Source organism: Chiloscyllium plagiosum, chromosome 2, assembly GCF_004010195.1.
Source record: "Chiloscyllium plagiosum isolate BGI_BamShark_2017 chromosome 2, ASM401019v2, whole genome shotgun sequence".
NCBI lineage: Eukaryota > Metazoa > Chordata > Chondrichthyes > Orectolobiformes > Hemiscylliidae > Chiloscyllium > Chiloscyllium plagiosum.
Genome location: NC_057711.1, coordinates 33,487,673 through 33,512,486, shown reverse-complemented (window position 1 = coordinate 33,512,486; position 24,814 = coordinate 33,487,673). Strand labels below are relative to the sequence as shown.

At 40.9% G+C, this 24,814-nt stretch overlaps 1 protein-coding gene across 1 annotated transcript in view; it reads left to right on the top strand.

Annotated features, from left to right (window-relative positions):
- Positions 1 to 24,814, top strand: part of iqgap2 (IQ motif containing GTPase activating protein 2) — a 351,441-nt gene that overhangs the window by 228,161 nt on the left and 98,466 nt on the right. The window contains exons 19-27 of the mRNA XM_043702704.1: positions 5,875 to 6,045; positions 6,349 to 6,432; positions 6,609 to 6,680; positions 7,447 to 7,516; positions 13,949 to 14,157; positions 14,588 to 14,737; positions 15,862 to 16,025; positions 16,910 to 17,134; positions 20,755 to 20,895. Of these exons, the coding sequence (XP_043558639.1) occupies positions 5,875 to 6,045; positions 6,349 to 6,432; positions 6,609 to 6,680; positions 7,447 to 7,516; positions 13,949 to 14,157; positions 14,588 to 14,737; positions 15,862 to 16,025; positions 16,910 to 17,134; positions 20,755 to 20,895 (1,286 nt within the window). The remainder of the gene's footprint in view (positions 1 to 5,874; positions 6,046 to 6,348; positions 6,433 to 6,608; positions 6,681 to 7,446; positions 7,517 to 13,948; positions 14,158 to 14,587; positions 14,738 to 15,861; positions 16,026 to 16,909; positions 17,135 to 20,754; positions 20,896 to 24,814) is intronic.

The following is a 24,814-nucleotide window of genomic DNA, read 5'->3' as shown; positions in this document are numbered from 1 at the left end:
GAGATGTGTTGGAGGGCATCTTTAACCACGTGGGAAGGGAAATTGCGGTCTCTAAAGAAGGAGGCCATCTGCTGTGTTCTATGGTGGAACTGGTCCTCCTGGGAGCAGATACAGTGGAGGAATTGGGAATACGGGATGGCATTTTTGCAAGAGGTAGGGTGGGAAGAGGTGTAATATTTCAAATCCTGGTTTAAATTTGAATCCTATCTAATGAGCAGAATTTTAATTATTGGCTTAATGTAAAAGAATGATTCGTTTAGGGATACGTTTAGTTGTATTCTCATCCTTGTGCATCAATCATAAAAAGCTAACACAAGGTTAGTAGGCAATAGAGGAACAAATGGAGTGTTGACCTTTAATTCAAACGGAATAGAATATTAAAATAGGAAGGTCTTGCTACAGCTACAGAAGGTACGAGTCAGAGCACAGCTCGAATACTATGAATGGTTCTGGGCCCTATAACTAAGATATACTGGCGCTGGAGACGGATCCCAGGACCCATAGAGGCCACTTGAGTATGTTGGGCCTCGACTCAATGGAATTTAAATGAATGAGCGGCAAATTTATAGGAACACACAAGAGGACTTGACAGGGTTGATGTAGAGACGCTGGTTCACCCCAACCCATTGCCATCTTTGGAGAATCTCTGATCAGAGGTCATATTCCCAGAATAAGGAGTTTTCCATTTAGGACAGCTGAGGAATTCCTCCTCTGAGACTAATGAATTTGTTGAATTCTTTACCGCAGAAGTCTACTGAGGCTCGGTCATTAAGTATATTCAAGGCTGGGATACACAGATTTTTAGTCAGTAAGGGAATTAAAGATTATGGAAAAAGGGCAGGAAGTGGATTTAAGGATTAACTCACTGAATGATAAGGCAGTCACAATGGGCGGAATGGCCTACATCTATGCCTACTTTTAGTCATTTGGTGGTTCCATGACGATTTACGTTTGCACCTTTTAACTGCCCCTCCCCCAGTGATTTACTATTTCAAACCACCATAAGCTCAGTACAACTGAGATCCAGCAAGTAAAGCAGCTCCACCTGATAATAATCAACAGCAAGGAAAGGTGAAAGTTAAACTCTTATAAACTCTAAATGATTTATTGTGTGGTAACTGACTTACAAAGTTTAATAGTTCTGAAGGGGAGCCATACAGGACTAAGAATGAACTGTGTTGAGAAGGGAAGTGTATTCATGTTTTAATGTCTGTGCCCCTTTGTTAAAGCCCATAGAATTGCAACATGAACCAAAGGTTATCTCTAGAGACGCTCTGTTCTGTCATGTTTCCAAATAATGAAGCTGTTTGTGTTGTATAATCTAATGTTCTTGTAAAGCAGCATATGTCTAATGTACCACAAACAGTGCCATAGAAACTTGGGTTTATAGAATAAAGAATGCATGATATTTGCGTCATTGCATTTCTAGTTTTATTTTTGTCTCCCCATGTGCTGGATGTTGATGTAAATTATTTTTTTCCCCATGAAAGCAGTGTTTGTTTTTAATTTGCATGTTTATGTAATCATCTAGTCACATAAGTTTGGATTGAATTACTCAAGCTCAGTGTGGAGGTTGTGGGGAGAAATAAAATTTGTAAGAGCTGTCTGTGCCTACGTAATGTTCTGCTGAATGTCATGGACCAAGGCTACAAGAGCAGGTCAGGCTAGCAATATTGCAGCAAGTAACTAGGCTGCTGAATGCCCAAAACCTGATCACTGTCTACAAGACACAAGTCAGGAGATTGATGGATGCCCCCCATCCCGCCCCTCCAATATGTCTGAATGAATGCAGCTCCAACAACACATGTGGAACACCATTCAGGACAAACAGCCTGCTGGATTGGCACCCCCCCCCCCCCAATACTTTCAGTATTCACTTCCTCTCTCTCAGATACATGGTGGTAGCCATGTGCATTATCTACAAGATGCACTCCAGCAACTTAATGAAATTTCTTTGCAGCTTCCAATCTCTACATCCGTTGCCCTTGTCTTTCTAGGGGTATCGGAACATCACCACCTACCTGCAAGTTTCACCCACACCATCCTTGCTTGACAATATATCACTGTCCTTTCACTGTTGCTGGGTCAAGATCTTGGCACTCCCTCCCAAAGAGTGATGGGAATGCACAGTGCCATGTGAATACAGTGGTTCAAGGAGGCAGCCCACCTTCTCAAGGATACAAGCAAATTACTGCAGATGCTGGAATCTGAAACCAAAGAGAAAATGCTGGAAAATCTCAGCAGGTCTGGCAGCATCTGAAAGGAGAGAAAAGAGCTGACGTTTCGAGTCTAACTGACCCTTTGTCAAAGCTGAGTACAATTGGTCTAGGCAGCAAAAGATGGCCTACCTGACGACACGCATGTCCTGTAAATAAGTACAGGTACACAGTCCTTTATCCGAAACGCTCGGGACCAGCTGGTTTTCGGAATTCAGAATTTTTCAAATTTCGGAATAAGTAACAGTTCAACGGTGAAATTTTTAAAATTCTTACCAAATGGCAGGCTCATTGTGAATACTACGGGCCCTGAGACAGAATTGAGGCCTGCCAGTGCTGGGCTGCACCCACCTACGTCACATCTGAGTGACATGCATCGAGTAGTGTGGAGTTGGGTTTGCATGCCAAACAACCATGTTAATGAGAAAAACATTCCCAAAAAAGCCTTCGGATTTTGGAGCTTTTCAGATTTCGGATGAACCTTTATCAGAAAATTAAACTCTGATATTGACTTCAAAGCTTCAGTCAAATTAACGAGGAGGAGAACTGTCGTTAACTTCAGTCAGCCTGATGGTTGGTTTGTGATAGAGAACAATGCTAGTATCATTGGTTCAATTCCACATCAGCTGAGTGACAACAAAGTTTCTCCTTCTCCACCTCTCCCCTGAGGTATGGTGGCCCTCACGTTAAGCCACCACCAGAGTGCTAATTGTGGACTGTTTATCATTTCTCTGCTTGAGCATTTGTTTCGTTAACCATTATGGCCACATTTTATAGAGCCTTGTCAACCATATGCAATTAACTACAATACAAAACAGGATCACTTATTTTAGAGGCGTGGCTTAATTCTGGTGATTCCTCTTAGAGAATTCTCTTGCTTTCAGCAAATTCAATGAATTTTCTTAAAAACAATTACCTGCCATGCCCCATCTTAAATCGCAACACTGTCATTGAATCAGTATGGCACAGGAACAGGTGATTTGGTTGAGGAAAGCTACGCAGACTCCCTGCGGAGCACTCCAGTCGGCCCCATTCTCCTGTTCCATCCCTGTAATTGTACAAGTTATTTCCCATTGGTTCCTGTCCAATTTTCTTTTAAAACTATTTATCATTACTTTCCACTATAGTTGGCAGTAGCAAGTTCCAAGCCTCCTCCACTTATTGAGTAAAGAAGCTATTTGTTATATCGTGCTTGCATCTCTTGACTGAACCCTGAAAACTTGTCTCCTAGTTTCATTTTGTATGAAATGGAATAACATTTGCAAAATTAAAAAAATGGAATCTACTCCTCCTAAACAAAGACTAAATTCACTGATCTGCTTCAAGAAAGTTGGGGGCTGATGGGGAGAGGGCTCCACAGCACAGAATGATCTAAATGTTGATCTTAAAAACAAGGTGCAAGTAAATCTTTTAAAACAAGTACCTTCCACATTCTTTCGTTATATCTTTCAGTTAGTGCTGCGTGTTACATCCTAATCAACACAGCATTCCCATTGTTGGGTCAAGACCCAGGCTATCAAACTGCACACTTGGCCTTCGATACACACACAAAAGCAAGGAGCTGTAATAGGCCATGTGGCCCCTCAAGCATGTTCTGGTTTCATAAAGATCGTGGCTGATCAGTTTGTAATGTCAAATCTACATTCCTGTCCACTATGATAAGTTTTCACCCCCTGGCTTAACGAGAATCTGCCCATTTCTGCCTTAAAAATATTCAAAGACTCTTCTTTTGCTGCCTTTTCAGGACAAAAGTTTTTTTTTTTAAAAAATGGCCCTCTGAAAGATACAGAATTCATCTCCATTTTAAACAAATAACGCCTTGTTCTAGATTCTGCTGTAAGTGGAACCATCCTCTCCGCAACCAAACTGTTAACGCCCCTCAGGATCTTAAATGCTTTAATCAAGCCTTTGCTTCTAGTGTAATAAAAGCAGAAAGTGCTGGCAGCATCTGTTGTTGTTTTGAGTCCCACGTGACTCTCCTTTGCAACTGAAAGGGGCTGAAAAGTTAATAGGTTTTTATGTGGTAGATAAAGCGGGCGAGGTGAAGCAAGTGGAACAGATTGTTAAGATATCCAGGGTGAAAGGCAAAGGAATACTTATGGTAGTAGAGAAGTGATATAGTGAAGAGTGCGTTAATGTTAAGTGTTAACAGCAGAACTAAGGTCTACTGAGAGCAAACCCAAACAGGACCCTTTGTGGGGAGGTGGTATTCTTAAAATGGAGGACAGAGATTGTGGAGTATTGGAACCCCTTACTTGAGGAGGGGTTTAATTGCATTGGAAGCCGTTCAGAGAAAGTTCACTAGATTAACTCCAGAGATAGAAGGTTTGTTTTATGAGGAGCAATTAATCAGTTTTGGCATGTGCTTGCAGAAATTTTGAAGAATGAGAGGAGATTTGATTGGGGTATTCAAGATGCCAAAGGGGATCAACAGTCGTTGTCGCTCATACCTCCTGTGGAGCAGTTTAGAATAAGAGGTCATAGTTTTAGGTTGAGGGATGGCAAATTTAAAATACAGATGATGAGGAGGAATTACCTCTCTCAAGAGGTTATGGATCTGTGCAACTCTATCCCAGGGTGTGGGTGAGCAAAGTGGAGTTGAGATTGCCTACTCCTGCTCCTAGTTGGTGTGTTCTAATGGTTGTCTGAAGTTTTTGAATTCTGTGGAGTCCTGAATGCTGTCAAGTCCCAGAACAGACAATCCTACATTATTCTCCCAGCTCTCTTTAAAATGATGTGGTGTCATCAGTGTAGGGGAGACTGCATTGTGAGCAGTGAATACATTAGACTAGATTGAAAGAGGTACAAGGAAATCTCTGAAAGGTGTGCTGGGGCATTGACTAGTGAGGACAGATGAGGTAAAGGACAAGGAGGGATAGTTATGAGTGATAGAGGAGTGGAAGGTACAGAGGGAATTGTCGTTATGGAATACAGACAAGGAGGGGAGGGGGGATGTGTTTGGTTGCAGCATCACGCTGAAGATGGCAAAAGTGACAAAGGATGATCCTTTTCATGGCTGGCGGGCTGGAACGTATAGCAAAGGGGGGAGGCAGAAGTGCAGGAAATGGGTTGGACACAAATGTTGGGCCCTGTAGAGCAGAGTGGGACAGGATCCTCAGTTGAGGAAAAAGGAAACTGTGTCAAACACCCTGTGGAAGATGGCACCTTTCGAACAGATGTGAAGGAAATAGAGAAACTGAAAGAATGGAATGGATTGTTGTCAAGGTAATTGTAGGAATCTCTGGGTTTGCAAAGGACATAATTAATGTGCAGCTTATCCACAGAAATCGACACTGAGAAGTTAAAGAGGGGAAGGAACAAGTAAATTGTGACCAATTGGAAACAAAATTGATTAATGCTTCTAATTCCACATAAGAGCAGGCAGCAGCACCAAAAAAGCACTGAGAAAGTGAGCCCAATAAGGCTTGAAACAATAAATGTTCCACATACACCCACAAAAAGACAGGCATAATTGGGACCCATAACAGCGCCTTTTACCAGTGAGCTGAATTAAAGGAGAAATTGTTCAATGTGTGAACGAGCTCAGTGTTCATAGACACACAATACATTTGATGGTTGATGAACTCATGCGGTTTTAACAACCGAGTGCATTCGCTTGCCGCTCCTGAAGATGCCTATTGCTCGGTTTCTCCTTCAGGATACCACTGGCCGAGTCACAGCTGATTACCACCGTGAGCAGCTCTGGTTAGCGAAGGAGAGTCAGATTATCTGTCTGCAGGCACGAGCTAGAGGTTACCTTGTAAGAAAAGCTTACAAAGAACGATTGAACTACCTCCACAAACAGGGACCTTCTGTCATCCGACTACAGGTGAGCTCATAAATTCTTATTCTTGGGCATTAAATGCTTTAAGATAAATGCAGAAAAATAAACTACAGTAACATGATTCATTTCTCAAAGTAACTGTTCACATATGCTAAACTATTTTATTTTTCTTTGACAACAGAGCAATGTTTTTGTTTTTTTTAGAATTCACTACTCTCAAGCAATCCATTAGAAATTTTCCCAGGGTGTATTTGTTGGACAGATTTGGAAATTGGGTGGGAAGGGTAGAGAATTAACTAGTTTGTTGAAGAAACTGGTTTAATCAGCTCCATGTTTTGTTTTGTATAGTCTTCTTGGAAAGGATATAAGCAAAGGAAAGCTTACAAGGGCCGGCTAATGGTCCTGCAAAACAATGTTGCAGCTATTGTTAAGGTAATTTTATACTTAGTATAATTTTGATTTCTTCATACTATGTTGTAATTCTAAAAACAGTTTTATTTGTTATAACTCTAAGTCACGTAAGTTATCTGTAACTGATATTAATTTGAGAAGTAGACACTTGCCTATTGATCATATTTTTAAGAGGCCTTTGGTACCTGTTTCAATAGATCCAGTCTTTTGTGAAGATGTGGAAGACTAGAAAAGCATATCGTGCAAGATGTCAGTACTTCAAAGATCATGTGAGTTACGTCCACATTTGGTATCTTAATATGATGTGACCGGTAACCTTTTCTTTCACGATGTTCACAAGTCTGACCTGCCAATGAGGAAACCCATTTTGTGAAACAATCTTCTTTTGCTCTCGTTCTAATTGTCACTTAATGAAATTAAATCCCGGACTGGACCACCTTCACTTTGCAGCAGACTTTCCTGTGTTTCCTCTACAGTGCATAATCTTTGGTTCCCCTGTACCCAGCCTTGCTGGGAGGAAACTTTAACTACCCTTAAGACTCTCAAGGAACCTACCTGCACCATGGTGCTGGGTAGTTCCAGCTGGTCTGAAACCTGCTGAGGCCAAAATGGTTGGTGCCAAGAATGGGATTAGGAAACTGACATGTTGGTATTTTCAGACCCAGGATTTGCCAAGCTAGTGATAGGACCAGAAGACCCTTCCCCGAGTAGATGCAAGTGTTCCACTGACCCCCAACCTTAGAGTCCAAGGGAATTCTGATTTTCTTGAAGGTGATCACATGATGGAATCTATTATCCTATAGTGGGAACATGGGCTGTAAGGGAAATAAAAGCCATGGAAATGAATCCTGATGCTAATGATTCCCATAATGGATTGAAGTTCTTACTGTTCACAGTGGTAACAAAATTAGAACAGAAATTTTAATGTTTAAGGAATTAATAATGTTAAACTTGTATAGGAAGAAATCGTTTTTTCTGAGTTCCTCAGTTTAAAACTGAGTAATTACAATTTAACTGTATTTCTGCTTCTCTCAGACAAAAGAAATAATTAAAATCCAGGCATTCCTCAGAGCAAATAAAGCTAAGGATGACTACAAAACTCTGAGTGAGTATTTTAATACTTCATGTACTACAATTGAGGTTTTTCTTCAACTTTGTGAATCTCAATCTCTGCTACAATTTCACCATTTTCCTGTTGCTGTTCTCTTTATGATCTCATTTTTTTGGATCACTTATGAGTTTGTGGTTGAGATTAGGCTGGTACCCATGCTTAGGCTAACTATCTGCCAGTACAGTTTGCAGAATGATTTGTTATGGCAATGTGCAGAGAGCAAGTGGAGCGTTGTGTACATCAGCTACATCTGGAATTAATGTCTGATAGTTAGACATTGGGATTCCATTCAGCTGAACTGCAAGTGACCCCACAGTCTATTATAATTGTGCCAACTGCAGGTTGATCTAACTACGAATAATTCTGAAAGCAGAATTATTATAATGAAGCAGTCATCTATATCAACAGTTCTGTATCGTAATTCTTCATTTGAAGAATCCAAAGGCTGAGTTAGGAAATGGGAATTTGGGTCTGTTCTGATCAATGCCTGTTTATTGGTGTTCAAATTATTGTTCACTTAAAAGATCTGATATTTGAGTTTTAAAAAGAAAATGTGACAGGTGTCCTCATTGCTCTTTTTTCATTTCTTTCTTCCTTCCCTCATCCTTGACTCCCTCATTACTTCCTTGAGCTTACATTATTCGGAGTGTAGGAAAAAGAGTCAGCAAATTAGCAGTTTGAGTCTGTTCCATCTTTAGATCACGGCTTTTCTTAACGAATGAATGAATTAGCTTTACTGTCACATGTACTCACGAGTACAGCAAAAAGTTTACAAGTTGCTACTCGCAGAGCGTACTAAGCTATCTGTTCATTAACTTCATTTAGCTGTCTCCGCTCCACATAACTTAGATTTTTCTTTATTGCCTGATGATTGATTGATTGTCTTGAAAGTTTCAAATATCCCAATATTCACAGCCTTTTAAGGCAAAGAATGACTGATTCCTGCTTCAAAGATTAGACTTGTGTTTTGAATATGTGTATTTTTCAGATTGAAATATTACGATTAGTACTGCAAGTTTTGATTGATTGGAAACTTCTGTTTTTCTGGACATACATTCACTGGAATGATTTTTCTCAGGTGATGACGTACTACAGTAGTTTGAGAATGGCAGGAGAAATACTTGGAACGAGTAACCGTCCTTCAGGATTCTCAGTTAATCTTATCTAATTGCTCGTGAATGCAGTTACAGAGGGGCTTAGATTTAAGGTGATTGATAAAAGGACTACAGTGACTTGAAGAAAAAACATTTTCATCCTGAGGGTGGTGAGTGGTTTGATGGTTGAGGTGGACACTGGCAACTCATTTAAAAGGATCCATGATCTGCACTTGAAGTGCTTTAGCCGACAAGGGCGAGATGCTGGTATGTGGGATTAGAATAGGTGGCTGGTTTGCTCAACTGGTACAGATGTGATGGGCTGAATGACCTCCCTTTTGCTGTAACTTCTCTATGGAGTGAAGGTTTATGTGAAGGCTGTAGAAGCACTGAGAATGTGGATGATATACGGCTTAAGGAATCTGATGTACATTTGGACACTTTTTATATGAGGATAAGTTTTACAGGCAGTTACATCCTGTTACTGTAATGAACCCCTGGAGACTGTTAGAAAGGATTACTTACCATTGTAGTAAGCAGTGGGGAGAAATTTTGCCAAATAAAGTCATGCTAACGCTGTTTGAGAAGTTGTGAAGACATGAGGAATCAAGGAGAGAAGAGAGACTTGTTTGTGTAGGTGAGGCAGCCTCCTTGAACTGAGTGGGAATGCAGAATAGCTTAAGATGAAAAGGAATGCAACTGTAATAGAGGACTGTATAGTTCGGGGAATAGGTATAGTTCTCTGCTCACAACACAAATCCTGAAGGCTGTTATTTCCTAGTGCCAGAGTTAGGGACTGCAACCCTGGGCTGGAGCGGAGCTTTGAGTGAGAAGAGAAGGATCCAGTTGTTGTGGTGCATGTGGGTAGGTATTACCTAGATAGGACTGAGATGAGAGGTTCCACTGTTGAAGATAAGCAGTCAGGGGCTATGTTAGAATGCAGAACCTCAAACTGGTAATCTCTAGATTACTACCTGAGCCATGAGCAAATTAGTAGAAGATAGATCAGATCAGAGTTAAATGCATGTTTCAGAAATTGCTGCGGACACGGACACCAGTACCAGGAAAAGGCTGAGCTGTTCTGACAGGGCAGTCATCACCTGAATAGTATTGTGATCAATGTCCTTGCATATCTCATAACTAGATCTGTAGAGAAGGCTTTTAACTAAGTGGTATGGGGAGGATTAACAAGAGAAGAAGTTTGGGAAGTTAAAGGCAAGGCCAAAGTTCAGGGTACCAGTATGGATAACGATAACTAGAGTGTAACTGGAAGTGCATGCAAACTTGAGTGCATCATCAATATAGTCAGAGTAGGGGAAAATAAAGCTTAAGACTAACTTGGGAAGGAGGGTTTGGGTGAAGGGGGATCCAGAAGTCTAAAGACAAAAGTTAAGACCATGGAAAAGCATGCTGACAGGCTGAATGGGTAGGGAGTAACAGAGCCTTTAGTATTAATAGTGCATCAGACAATAAGGCCCATGTAGGGAGTAGAGTCTTAGAGATGTTCAATACAGAAACTGACCTTCAGTCCAACTCATCCATGCCGACCAGATATCCTAAATTAATCTATTCCCATTTGCCAGTGTTTGCCCTCTAAACACTTTCTATTCATATACTCATTCGAATGCCTTTTAAATGTTGTAATTGTACCAGCCTCCTCCACTTCCTTCGACAGCTCGTCCACATACGCACCGCCCTCTGCGTGAAAAAGTTGCCCCTTCAGTCCCTTTTTAAATCTTTCCTCTCTCACTTTAAACCTATGCCCTCTCGTTTTGGGTTCCCCCACCCTGGGAAAGGATCTTGCCTCTTTACCCTATCTATGCTCCTCCTGGTTTTATAAACTTCTGTAAGGTCACTCTTCAGCCTCTGACACTTCAGGGAAACTAGCCCCATACTATTCAGCCTCTCCCTATAGCTCAAATCCTCCAACCCTGGCAACATCCTTGTAAATCTTTTCTGAACCCTTTCAAGCTTCACAACATCCCTCCTATAGTAAGGAGACCAGAACTGCATGCAGTATTCCAAAAGTGTGCTAACCAATGTCCTGTACACCCGCAACATGACTTCCCAACTCCTATACTCAGTGCACTGACCAATAAAGGCAAATACACCAGATGTCTGTCCTTCACTCTGCTATCTACCTATGACTCCACTTTCACGGAACTATGAACCAAGGTCTCTTTGTTCAGCAACACTTACCATTAAATGTATAAGTCCTGCTCTGATCTGCCTTTCCAAAATGTAACACCTCACATTTATCTAAACTAAACTTCTCTTTGTTACTACTTCAAAACTCAATTAAGGTAGTATTTTTAAAATAGTTAAAGTTGAAATCACTTATTCTGAATGCACAGTGTCCACAAAAATAGATTACAAAATGACAAAAGTAGAGCTTATAATTTTTATATAGATATATAAAAGGTTTAGATCGAATTGCCGTTAGAGGGAGAGAGTTTGGATTATACTTTGTGGGCTTCTCATACCCCAGCATAAATGTCAGGGGCAAGCCCACTACCACTTAGTTGATGTGTCCTATTGTAATTTTTTCAGCTAGCAGTCCTTTAGTATAAGGCCGGACTATCCATCTGCAAAAGGTCACTGACTTGGAGTCTTCTTTTTAGATACCATAGTTTATCATTTCATTGGCTTTGTGGATTGTGTCTCTTCACTGAATGTGTCAATTACTGTCTCCGAAATTTATATTACTCTATTTCTTTAACAATGTAGAGTGAAAGTGTCTCCACCATTTTACCTTTTCATGTATAACATTATATACGCATTGGCACTATATTGTTTCTCCCCTATTATGGGGCCCACTTGTGCATTGTCCAGCTCATTCTGTCAGGCTGCGTCCTTCGATTGCCCTGACTCTGTGTTCAGCAACATTGAGCAATTCTCAGCAATTTGCACTGAGTTTCTGGGCCTGTCATACAATATAAATTATAAACAGCAGTGGTAAGAACTCCCCCTTATTCATTTCCTTACCCTTAAGGAAATTTCTTACCTATAAACCCAGGTTGGTTTTGAATTACCTCAGTTTTGAGTTTAGTGAGAAATCTTCCATGTGGAGCGTAACTGAAAAGTATTTTGAAAATTTCGATAGGTGTGTGAGAGTTTGCCACCCTTGCCTTAGAATCTGATGAAGGATTGACTTCCTTAAAATTAAGTGCTTGGTTAGTCAGAATCTCCCTGTTATTTGCTCAGTTGTTATGTGTATAATTGAGCAATTGTCAATGATGTTCGATAATTGATTCCATTGTATTACAATAAGTCTGATATATAACTTACTGTAAGGTATTGCTTTAAAATAAATTATAACACAAATGTTGAGAGATTTAGAAGGGAAGAACGTTTTCTTAATTTTGTGGAACATATGTTTGATGTAAATGTCTTGTGGAAACCAGTGCCAGTTAAATTAACTTGTTGTTTATTTTCTGTCTGGGAGCTGGCTATGTTGGCAAATGATATAACTTTAAAAACACATTAGTGCAAACTGCTCTAAATGAATTAATTTAACTGGAGCCAAACCTTTGGACAAGTACATTTAATTAAATGTTTAAAACATCACCCGAATTGCTGGGGTGAGGGTGGAGGAGTCAGAATAAATGCCTTGTACTTGTTCTTTACTTCTGGTCAGAATTAACTGTATCGTCGTCACTACTGAATCCAATGGATAATTGATAAATAACAGGATTAAAGGTAAAAAAAGTGTAAATTCCTGAGGAGTTGGAAGAATTCTTGGCTGCACGTGTATGCCTTCAACATCATCTAGGACTGCGCTAATAAGTGTCAGGTGACATTCCTACCTCGAATACCAGGAAATAACGACCAGCAGTTACAGAAACTGTTCGCCATCATCAATATCCCAGGACTCCTCAATGACCAGAGGCTCACCTGGACAGACCTTAATGCTGTGGCAGCTAAAGTAGGTCAGAGAGTTTAATATGCTATGTTAATGGACTCGCCACCTGATTTTCTCCCACGTACAAGACAGGAATGTAATGGAATATGCTCTGCTTTTTTGAATGGGTGCAGCAGCAAAGATGTTTGAAGCTCGACAACATCTAGGACAAAGTATTCTGCTTGGCATTTCTTCCACACAGATAAACACCCACTCCCTTCACAGATTGGTGCACTGTGGCTGCAGTTTGTATTGTCTACAATAAAACGCTTGTCAAGGCTTCTTTTGGCTGCTGCTCCTAACCCTGTGACCATCAGAACACTATATCGCCTGCAATTTCCTATCCATGTCACCAATCACTCCTGACTATAGACATCAGTTGCCCACTGTGGAGTTGAGCTTTAATGACTCCATACTGACAACTTGAAAACAGGTCAACCAGCTGAGGATTTATGAAATCCAGCAACGTTTATGATCACTTCCTGGCACCAGCATTTATTTACAGATTGTTTTAAGCTATGTTTAAATTCTCCAGCTGCCGTAGTGAGATTCGATCTCATTTTGTCTCGATTAAAAGTGCTATTTTCAGGATCAGTAGTTTGATAGCAAGGCTATTACTGCTAAAAGTTTTGTCAAGTTATGTATTTTTGAAGTTTAGTAAAACTTTGAATCAGTTGGTTTTCTATGTTATGGTATTTTTCTTTGTGGTTTGAATGTGCAATTGTCCTTTGAATTATTATGCTTTAATTAAGGACATCTCCTGTGGTATGATACAGAGCCAGATGAACTAAAGGTTTCCCTGATTTAATCTAAATAGACTGATCTAAGCTTATCAGTTTTAAAGCTCTGCAATCAGCCACTTTTTGTAGGCTAAACCATTAGTGACCCTCACTGGAGAGCACGTATATCAGTGAGGACAGGAACTCCTCAGCTGTACATTTGTCCTGATGGAGGGTTTGTGCAGGACTGTAGAGGGTAAATTGCTGCCTTCGAGGGGTAAAAAAGCACAAGGAGTAGAGAGAAAATAAACTATTTTCATTGGAATTATTGCTTCAGTATGAAAGCACCATACAAGATGATTAGGGGTTTAGATAGGGTCGACAGTGAGAATCTTTTTCCACGTATGGAGTCAGCTATTACAAGGGGGCATAGCTTTAAATTAAGGGGGGGTAGGTATAGGACAGATGTTAGGGGTAGGTTCTTTACTCAGCGAGTCGTGAGTTCATGGAATGCCCTGCCAGTAGCAGTGGTGGACTCTCCCTCATTATGGGCATTTAAGTGGGCATTGGATCGGCATATGGAGGATAGTGGGCTAGTGTAGGTTAGGTGGGCTTGGATCGGCGCACCATCGAGGCCGAAGGGCCTGTACTGCGCTGTATTCTTCTATGTTCTATGTACTTTCTAGTTGTGTGTTTGTTTTTCCTCCTTTAGTCAGTGCGGAGGAGCCCCCGCTGAATGTTGTACGTAAATTTGTTCACCTGCTGGATCAGAGTGCCTTGGATTTCGAGGAGGAGCTGGAAGTTACAAGAATAAGGGAGGAAGTTGTTACCAAAATCCGATCCAATCAGCAGCTAGAGAAGGATCTCAACCTAATGGACATTAAGATTGGGCTTCTTGTGAAAAATAGGATAACATTACAGGTCTGTATCTGTCTTATGTTCTTCCAATGCCAATTCTTGCATTCATAAACTTTCTCCCACCCACCGCTGCTGTCTCTTCCCCCACTGACCCTACTCTCCTCTTGTTCAACCTCATGATTCCATTCCACGCAATTACCTCATTATCCCATCTTCTCTCCTCTTAAACCTCTCTGCACTCTCCACTCCCCTTTTACAGCATTCCTCACTATGTAACTGTCTGAGAAAGCGAAGTTTGAAATCCTGCAAAGTAAGGGGCACTATTACCTTGCGAAGAAAGTATTTGTGTCATCCTTTGGAACAGATGAAGGAATAGAAATATTAATTCAATGGAATAGTAGGATGTTTAGCAGCAGCGGTACAATTCCAGTTTTGAGAAGAGTTCCATCTCTGAAAACACATCACATCTAATCTTTTCCCATTTTCCCAACAGGATGTGATTTCCCACAGCAAGAAAATGGATAAGAAGAACAAGGGCCAGGCTATGGAAGTCATTTCGGGTGACAAGCAAGGACTAAAATCACTCAGCAAGGAAAATAGGAAAAAACTGGAAGCATACCAGCATCTCTTCTACTTGCTTCAGGTAGCAAATTGGAGATAATGTTTTTGAAGAAGTAAAGTATAAAATAGACCAACAGGAATTCAGTTTGGCTGGTCTTTATTTCAATGTTAAGATTTTCTGGACCTAGAGACTCATTCCTTTTGTGGGTGTAAGGTTCGTCCTGGATTGTTTTGCAGTTACCACAGGAATGTGACTCCATGCCATTTGTAGGCACTGATTGTTTTCCGATCCACTACCTCAGCAATGAACAACTTGCTCAATAGTGCTTTCTAAAAACAAAAATGGATTTTGTCGTCCTGCTGTAATATGAGCGTAATATGAGCTGTCGCTTCACCATTATCACTTGTAACTAGTGCCAGCATGTGATCAATTATCTCAGCAATTGGATTTTATTTTATTCCTTGACTGAACGAGTTTGGCTCATGTGGCAAAAGAGAGACTCGAGCATCTCTGTGCTGTTGTTCCATGATAGCAGTTGCCAGCTGGCGAACTGTGGAATCAGTCTCATCAAACGCAATTTGATTACATTGCATAGCTGATCCACATACTGCTTCCGTTCCATCTGTCTATCATGATGTTGCTTCATAAATTTGCATAACGTGTTTAGCTACCTATTCCTATTCTCACAAGTTTTGTTGCATCAACATCTCCATTCAAAGATGTCTGGTTTAAATTCTGCTCTCAGCTAACATTTTGTAGTTAGTTGCTTCCATTTTGTTTGAACTGTGATACTTTAACTGGTGCCACCAAATAGGTAAAGATCTATCAGCTGATTTGGACACACTGTGCCTGCGAATGTTACAAACTGACAACACCTAAAAGTGTATTGCCCAGATGCAAGAAGAGAACAAAAGTAAAAAGAAACCTCAAATTCACTTGATTAAAAACTTGTTTTTTAGGTGTTAGATGTTGGATAGTGCATTGGCAATTCTACATGAGAACAAATGGGGATTGGCACCAGTACTTCTTGAGCATGCTTTAATATCTGGCTCATGGTGGGACCAGCACCAGTGTTGTCCTACTCAGCCTGCGGTTATGCACATGACCAGGAGGAAGTTTCATAAAGAAGTGTTGAATTATGTTTTTGAGTAATAATTGTTCATAAGGCTAACCCTTTGAGCCAATGTTTCTGTTTTCCATCCCAGACAAATCCAACCTACCTAGCCAAATTGATCTTCCAGATGCCTCAAAACAAGTCAACTAAATTCATGGATACTGTCATCTTCTCCTTATACAACTATGCATCAAACCAGCGAGAAGAATATCTGCTGCTAAAACTCTTTAAAACTGCTTTGGAGGAAGAAATCAAGTATGTTGGCTCAGGGACTCTTCTTTGGAAGGTCACTGGACTCGTAACATTAATTCTACTTCCTCTCCACAGATGCTGCCGTACCTGCTGAGATTTCCCAGCAATTTCTGTTTCTGTGTGAAGGCAAATAAAAAATGGTGTGGCCGTGAACCTTTTCTCTTTTATAAAATTTGCCTTGCAAAGAAACAGTGAGCCCTACAATCATAATGACAGAACTGAAAGCTCTCACATATGAGGAAGAGGCTCTAAACATGTTTACTTCCAAACCCCCTGAAACTAGCAGCTGGAAATAACAAAAAATGACTGCAGACACTAGCCATGTAGCTTTGATTAATGGAACTTTTTTTTTTAATGATCTTGTATCCAGTTGAAGTTGTATATAAAATTAGGAGCTTTATACAATATGATTGTTGTCATGTTCCTTGTAATTACAGTGCAAAGCATCATATACTAAAAGAAGGAAAAATGTACACTGGCCATAACTATAAATTGTTTTAGCATTATGGATAAAAATCAGAATATGTTCCTTTTTAATATCAAGGCAGAGAGAATGGCTATCTATTGGTGACACATGAACATTCAAGTATATGGATATGTATGCTATACTGCAAAATGAATTCTTAATCACCATAGTTAGCCAAAAGCAAACAGTAATAGCTTGCCATCCCTTAATGTTAAAGAATAAAGTTGCAAATCTAAGATATTTAATGAAACGTGACAATGTTGTGCAATATGATTAAATATTTATCATTTGAAAATAAAAATTCAGAAGCAAGTGCTTTAACTGAGTTCTGAGAATGTACGGAGTAGCTTTTCTTTGGCGAAGGCGTGAATTAAAGCTCTTAAATTCTGCACATGTTTTCTCTTATGTTTACGAAATACAGGTCTAAGGTGGATCAGGTTCAAGATATTGTCACTGGAAACCCCACGGTCATTAAAATGGTGGTCACCTTCAACCGTGGTGCACGTGGACAGAATGCTCTCAGGCAGCTGCTTTCTCCTGTAGTAAAAGAAATAATGGAGGATAAAACTCTCTCGATCAATACAAACCCAGTGGAGGTATATAAGGCCTGGGTAAATCAAATGGAGATGCAGACTGGTGAAGCCAGGTTGGTAACATAATTGACAAATTAATAATCGATAAGTGTGTACAAGCTCACCTTTTTGGTAGTTTTATTGTAATAGAAGAATTTTTCAACACAGAAGCAAGTCATATAGTCTAGCCCAGATCAAGTCATATAGTCCATTCTATGTTAGCTCGTCAAATAAGCTTGGTATGGATATTAATCCCATTGTATACATATAGTGTTCAAACTTTGGGACTCGAGCCATGTTTCCTTTTGAGCCTTTCTGGGTGTTGGTTACCTGTTACTCATCTGGTGTCAACCCAAAACAGATTCCTGGCATGTGTTATGCAACCTTTTCAGTAGAAGCTTCAATCCACTACTCCCTGAATGAGTTGGATCACGAAAAGCACATTCCAGGACAGCTGCTGAATGCAAAACAGCAAATACAAATGGATGGGATAAATTCCATAATGTTGTAAAAGTTGACCAAAGTCCAGTGAGAGAACGCTGTATGTTTTTGCATAGTTGCAGTTTCCAGGTGCTAGATTGGGTCAAGGGCAATCAATTAAAACCCCTTTGTGTTCCTCTTTTTTTATGTTATCTTTTTTTTACATACTATTTTTTTCTCTTAATTTTATTATTCCTGACTCTTAGCTGAGAATAACTTTCTGTGCATCTGTATTACACTGAAGAAAGGTTAGTTCAGTAATGTCATTTAGGGAAGGAAATCTGCCATCCTTTCCTGGTCTGGCCTACATGTGACTCCAGACCACGGCAATGTGATTGACTATCAACTGCACCCCCATTGTGCCATTAGGGATGGGCAAAAAATACTGGCCGAGCCAGTAACATTCAAATCTCATGAATGAATTTTTAATAAAAGTTAAAAATTACTGGAAGGAGATTTGATAGGGATTTTTAAAATCACGAATGGGGTGGATAGAGCAAATGGAGAGAAGTTATTCCCACTCGTTTAAAACAAAAATGGATCTGCGGTGATATGCAAAGGAAGCAAGGGTTACATGAGAAAAAACGTTATCGCTCAACGAGTAGTTAAGGCATGTAATGCACTGCCTGGAAATCTTGTGGAGGCAGGTTCAGTTGAGGCATTCATAATGGTGTGTATAGTTCTGGGGCAAGAACAGGAGGTTGGCACTGAGTAATGATGCTTATTTGAAGAGCAGGTGCAGGTATGATAGGCTGAATGGCCTGTGCCGTAACAGTTCTGTGGTTCTGATTCACTATTATAGACTTCTTTTCTAAAAAACAAAATTAAGCTGATGTAATGGAGGCTTTAATTTATTCCCCATTGTGTCAGGAAGAAACAAATTATCGAGATCATTACAAAATTGTTTACTTGAAGTTGTGTACTTCACCTGGTCTTTAAGTTAATGCCTAGAGTAAGCCAGCTTAAAGATTGATGAGGATGTCATGCTGCAGCTCGGTGTGCTGTCTTTAGAATGGAATTTTAGATTGGAAAACCACAATATTGTGGTCAAATTCACACTGCATCAGGAACAGTAACTCAATCGCAGTTTGATCTGAATGGGCAGACAGTGGCCAGAGGGATGCGATCACTGTCTGCTTAAAGATGGCAAACAGGCCTTGGAAGTTGGAGTGTCAATAGCAGGTCCTCCAGCATGATGGGAGCTGCAGCCTGCCAATGTAGTGAAGGGCAGCACGATGGTTCACTGGTTAGCTCTGCTGCCTCACAGCTCCAGGCACCTGGGTTGGATTCCACCCTTGGGTGACTGTGCAAACTCCACATGGACAATCTCTCCATGTCTGCTTCGGTTTTCACCCACAATCTGAAGATGTGCATGTTGGGTGGATTGGCCATGCTGAATTGCCCATAGTGTCCAGGAATGTGTAGATTAGGTGCACTAGCCACGGCAAGTGCATGAGTCAGATAGGGGGAGTGGGTCTGGGTTGCTCTTCAGAGGTCAGTGTGGACTTAATGGACCGAATGGCCTGCTTCCACATTGCACAGAATCTATGAAACCAATGAAGACTGAGAGCAAGAATGCCTCCATTTTGGGACATCCTCTTATATTCATTGTACATTTCATTTGAAATTACAAATAGCTGTAGCTGCTAGCCCCCACATCCTGTGGAGGACCAGTCCCTCACTAGCTTGGCTGCAGCCAGGTGATAATGGTGGAGGTAAGGGAATGTCAAAGTGATCCCTAGAGCACTGCCCCCACCCCCACCCCCACCACCTTGATCTGCCAACAGGAGACTGCCTGCAGACATCTGCAGCGCTCCTGATTTGTTGATTAAATGAGTGGGTGATTGAGGTGGGTTAGTGGTTGCAGATACGGACATTATAATTGTTGCACCACTTGAGGGAAAATACTTGTTCCCAGATATGCAGAAACGTCAGCACACTGGCTGACTTCATGAAATTCTACATCTTCCTTGCCCTGTATTCCTGCCTGTGTATCAGCATTATAACCTTGTCCCATGTGTTTTGAAATCTAGAATCCATATACAGAGGAACCTCGATTATCCTAAGGACATGGGTGGGGAGTATTTCGCTCAGTTCATCGGATGTTGGATAACATAGTTAACCACACAACGGGACCTCGCATTGTTGTTTGGATCATCTGAAATCACTCCCCACCCCTATCCGCTTTCCACAAAGACCATTCCCTCCGTGACTACCTGGTCAGGTCCACGCCCCCTTACAACCCACCATCCCATCCTGGCACCTTCCCCTGCCACTGCAGGAATTGCAAAACCTGTGCCCACACCTCCTCCGTCATCTCCATCCAAGACCCCAAAGGAGCCTTCCACATCCATCAAAATTTCACCTGCACCTCCACAAATGTCATTTACTGCATTCCTTGCTCCCGATGCGGTCTCCTTTACATTGGGGAGACTGGCGCATTCTCGCAGAGCGCTTCAGGGCACATCTCCAGGACAACCGTACCAATGAACCCCACCGCCCCGTGGCCGAACATTTCAACACCCCTCCCACTCTGCCGAGGACGTGCAGGTCCTGGGCTCCTCCACCGCCACTCCCTCACCACCCGCTGCCTGGAAGAAGAACGTTTCATCTTCCGCCTCGGAACACTTCAACCCCAGGGCATCAATGTGGACTTCATCAGTTCCCTCATTTCCCCTTCCCTCACCTCACCCCAGTTCCAAACTTCCAAGCACCGTCCCCTTGACCTGTTCTACCTGTCTATCTTCCTTCCCACCTATCCTCTCCATCCTCCTCTCCGACCTATCACCTTAACCTCTTCCTCCATCCACCTATTGCACTCTCAACTATCTTCTTCCCAGCCCCTTCCACTCCCATTTATCTCTCCACCCTGGAGGCTTCCAGCCTCATTCCCGATGAAGGGCTGCTGCCCGAAACGTCAGTTTTCCTATTCCTTGCATACTGCCTGACCTGCTGTGCTTTGCCAGCACCACTCTAATCTTGACTCATCTGAAATTCAGTTAATCGAATGCCGGATAATCGAGGTTCATATGTAACCCTAATCTCTTTTCTCATGTACTTCAGTTTGGAATGGGTAGATAATTTCACTCAAATTATTGAGGATTCCGCACTCTGATTCAGTTTTTTCTCTTTTCAATAATTCATTTACTGGTGTTTCTAATCAAAGCTATGAATTGCATGTCTAAGGAAATATTACATTGTATTGCATTTGCAGCAAACTGCCATATGATGTCACAGCAGAACAGGCCTTGTCACATGCAGAAGTCAAGACAAAACTTGAAACCTCAATGCACAACCTGCAAGCAGTCACCGATAAGGTTCTCATGTCCATTAGCACATCCTTGGATACCATTCCGTAAGTATCATATGTCATAGAATCGTAGAATGTCAGCATCCATGTGGAAGTCTTTAGCCCATTAAGCCTATTCTTGGAGATCTGTGAACAAGCTTCCAGTTATACCCATTGTCTATCTCTATACGTTGCAGATGGATTCAGAATTGAGATATTACATAGAAACAAATATTAGAAATCAGTGCAATTGAAATTTGTTTTAAATATACCAAAAATCATTGTGTATTTTCATATTTCACAGTTATAAACTGCAGTTACATTTGTATCCATAAGTGTTGACTTGGCTTTTGTATGCAGCAACCATTAAATTTAACCAAAGTTTGATAGCATTTCCACTCATTGGACACTGATTTTGTTTAAAATACAATGCCAGCTTCAGCCTTATGTCATTGCCAAACTTGTTTGCAAAAGTAAAGTGCCCTGAAGGTATTTTCATCTGTACTTACTTTTTATTTTAATGAATGGTATACACTGACACTTTCTCGATTCCTATAGTGACTAGATTCCTAGATTCCCTACTGTGTGGAAACAGGCCCTTCGGCCCAACTAGTCCTTACCGACCCTCTAAAGAGTAACCCACCCAGACCCATTCCTCCTGACTAATGCGCCTAACTCTATAGGCAATTTAGCATGATCAATTCACCTAACCTGTACATCTTTGGACTGTGGGAGGAAACCGGAGCACCCAGAGGAAACCCACGCAGAAGCAGGGAGAATGTGCAAACTCCACACACAGTTGCCCGAGGCTGGAATCAAACCCGGGTCCCTGGCGCTGTGAGGCAGCAGTGCTAACCACTGAGCCACCATGCCGCCATTAGCATTTCTTTACAAACTGAGTCAGTTGTTGCAAATGTTTCCAAGATCATCAAAATTAAAAATCTGTTTGAAGATATTGAAATAGTCATTGCAGTTCATTCATTTCTTGGTCCTAAAACAAGGATCACAAATTTTCAATGTGTTATCTCACTCTGGATAAGCACCTGACGGCATCTTATGCTTTTGTGAGCTCGCCCCAGCGGTCAACTCAAATCAGCCATTTTAAAATATGGGGCTGAAGTCAGAACAGGGTGCTCTTGCAATATTTCCTCTACGTGCCATTATCGATGAATGTTCATGTTTAATTTTCAGCAGCAAAACAATACCTACCTTCAGTTGGTACCGGTTTCCTATAAATGAGCAATGCACAATGCTGACAACCCCTCATTAGGCAAGTTGCCAGTTTATTTAAATTAGTCACAACACCTCCGATTTGTCCACATGTTTAGACATGCACTCCAAGAATCGCACCTATTCTGCACCCAAAATTGGACTTAAACCAATTTTATCATCGTCCTGCTTATTAAGCTGTCATTGAATTAACAGCTACTTGCCTACCACTCTAGCTTTTGATTCTGAATTCATTGATCAAATGATTCCAAGGACTTGATAACTGGTCTCAAGCAGAAAGTAAATTCGTTAACATTATATCGAACTGTAGATCCTGTTTTCTTAATTCAAATGAAACTCTGGAGAGCTTTATTGATTTTCATCTGGATTTCATTTGTATTAGATACCTATGTACAAGTTGATTTAAATGTACTTTGCTCAGGTTTTTTTTCCTCTACTCCATAAAACAAAAGACTGATTTGCCCTTAGCAGCGATAGTAACAAGTGTTATAGAGCAATTTGTACTGGTCCTGCTGCTCATCTGGTATCAGTTCCTTTCTTCCCGATGCTCACCCATGTTACACTAAACTATAGAAAAATAAACTATCTGAATTATTTTTTCAAATATTGTGATTATGAATAAATGCATACTTAATTTTAAACTAAGACTCCAATGTGTGATTCTGGTTTGTGTAACTTGCATTTTCTGCTAGTATCAACAGGAACTGATGGTTAGGTCTGAAGTGATATTTTTTATAACAGACTTAAAGTATTAATGATAATGTGTAGTGATAAAGTCAACATTCAGAGACTATCAGCAAATATTTATGCAAGTATCTAGAAATGCATAAGTTGATCAATGAGAAACCAGAATTGATTTGAGGCTGGTCATTTTTAACTAAAAATTACCGTTTTTAGGTGACCTACCCCTTACCCAACACTACGGGCAATTTAGCATGGCCAATTCACCTGACCCTGCAGTTGATCAATGAGAAACCAGAATTGATTTGAGGCTGGTCATTTTTAACTAAAAATTACCGTTTTTAGGTGACCAACTGCAAAAGTAAATGCATGTAATCTGTAACAATTTTCAGATTAGATTTGATGAGCTTTTGGATTGATTGACATTTAAGAAAAGTTTTGGCATTTTGAAATCCCAATGATTTGCGTAAAAACCTGGTTGGTTGAGTAAAAAACTCAATGTATTGGAGTAAATGAATGTTGCTCAGGTTAGACAAGGGTCAGTTCTGAATTATTTTATCCACTGCATTTGAAGAGCATATGGACTTGTGCAGAGGAAGTGCAAACATGAAATCTTCAGACTCTGTAAAAGGAGGGAACTTGGTTAGCAGCAAGGAGAATAGTAAATATGTCTGGATGATATGTTGAGCAGAAGGGATAAATTCAATTTAATTTGAATTTGAGGGCCAATCCATGATGGATGAAAGAAAATAGGGATAGAAAATGCAAAATGGAAAAACACTGAAGATGGGTGAACTAAAAAATAAAGCTATTCCTTCATGAAATTATGAATGCAGAAGGGCGTACCCATTCAGGAGACTGGAATTGAATTTTAGAAATAAAGGCAGAGTTAATAGCGCATTGAGTGGAGAGCAGAACAATGGTATTAGAATAACCGAGAGATGCATAGGCAAATTTTCTCTTCTTAAATGGTAGGTTGTACTTTGGAATCTTCCTTCAATAAAACATGCTTAGTCTTGTTCACCATACTTGAATTCCATTCCTGTACTGGCCATAAAGATCCAGTCTTCTGTACTTCACCCTTCAGCTGAGCCATGTGATCCTCTGGTTAAACTCTCTACCACTCCTCTCGTGCTCGTGCTCGCTCACGCTCTCGCTCTCTAGAGAGAGAGAGAAGCCCTGTCATCCTCTGGGACAATGGTAACTTTACCTTTTGCTGGTGGTAGCTAACAATTAAAATAAAATTTAGTTCTAACTGAGATGTACTTTGCTAGCTGGATAATCTGCATGGAGTAAAAGCATCACACTAAAACTCTCAGCGTAGAGTCACAGAAATGTACAGCACAGAAACAGACCCTTCTTTCCAACTCGTCATGCTGACCAGATATCCCAACCCAATCTAGTCTTACCTGCCAGCACCCAGCCCACATCTCTCCAAACCCTTCCTATTCATATACCCGTCCAGATGCCTTTTAAATGTTACAATTATACGAGCCTCCACCATAGGGTTTTTGCCTGAAAAGTCGATTCCCCTGCTCCTTGGATGCTGCCTGACCTGCTGTGCCTTTCCAGCACCACACTCACTCGAATCTCCATCATCTGCAGTCCGCACTTTCATTTCCTCAGGCAGGCCATTCCATACACATACTGCCCTCTGCATGAAAATGTTGCCCTTAGATGTCTCTTTTATATCTTTCCCCTCTCACCCTAAACCTATGCCCTCTAGTTCTGGACTCCCCCACCCCAGGGAAAAGACCTTGTCTATTTATCCTATCCATGCCCCTCATGATTTTATAAACCTCTATAAGGTCATCCCTCAGCCTCCGATGCTCCAGGGAATACAGCCCCAGTCTATTCAACCTCTCCTTATAGCTCAAATCCTCCAACCCTGGCAACATCCTTGTAAATTTTTTCTGAACCTTTTTCAAGTTTCACAACATCCTTCCGATAGGAAGGAGACCAGAATTGCATGCAATATTCCAACAGTGTCCGAACCAATGTCCTGTACAGCTGCAACATGACCTTCCAACTCCTGTACTCAATACACTGACCAATAAAGGCAAGTATAACAAAC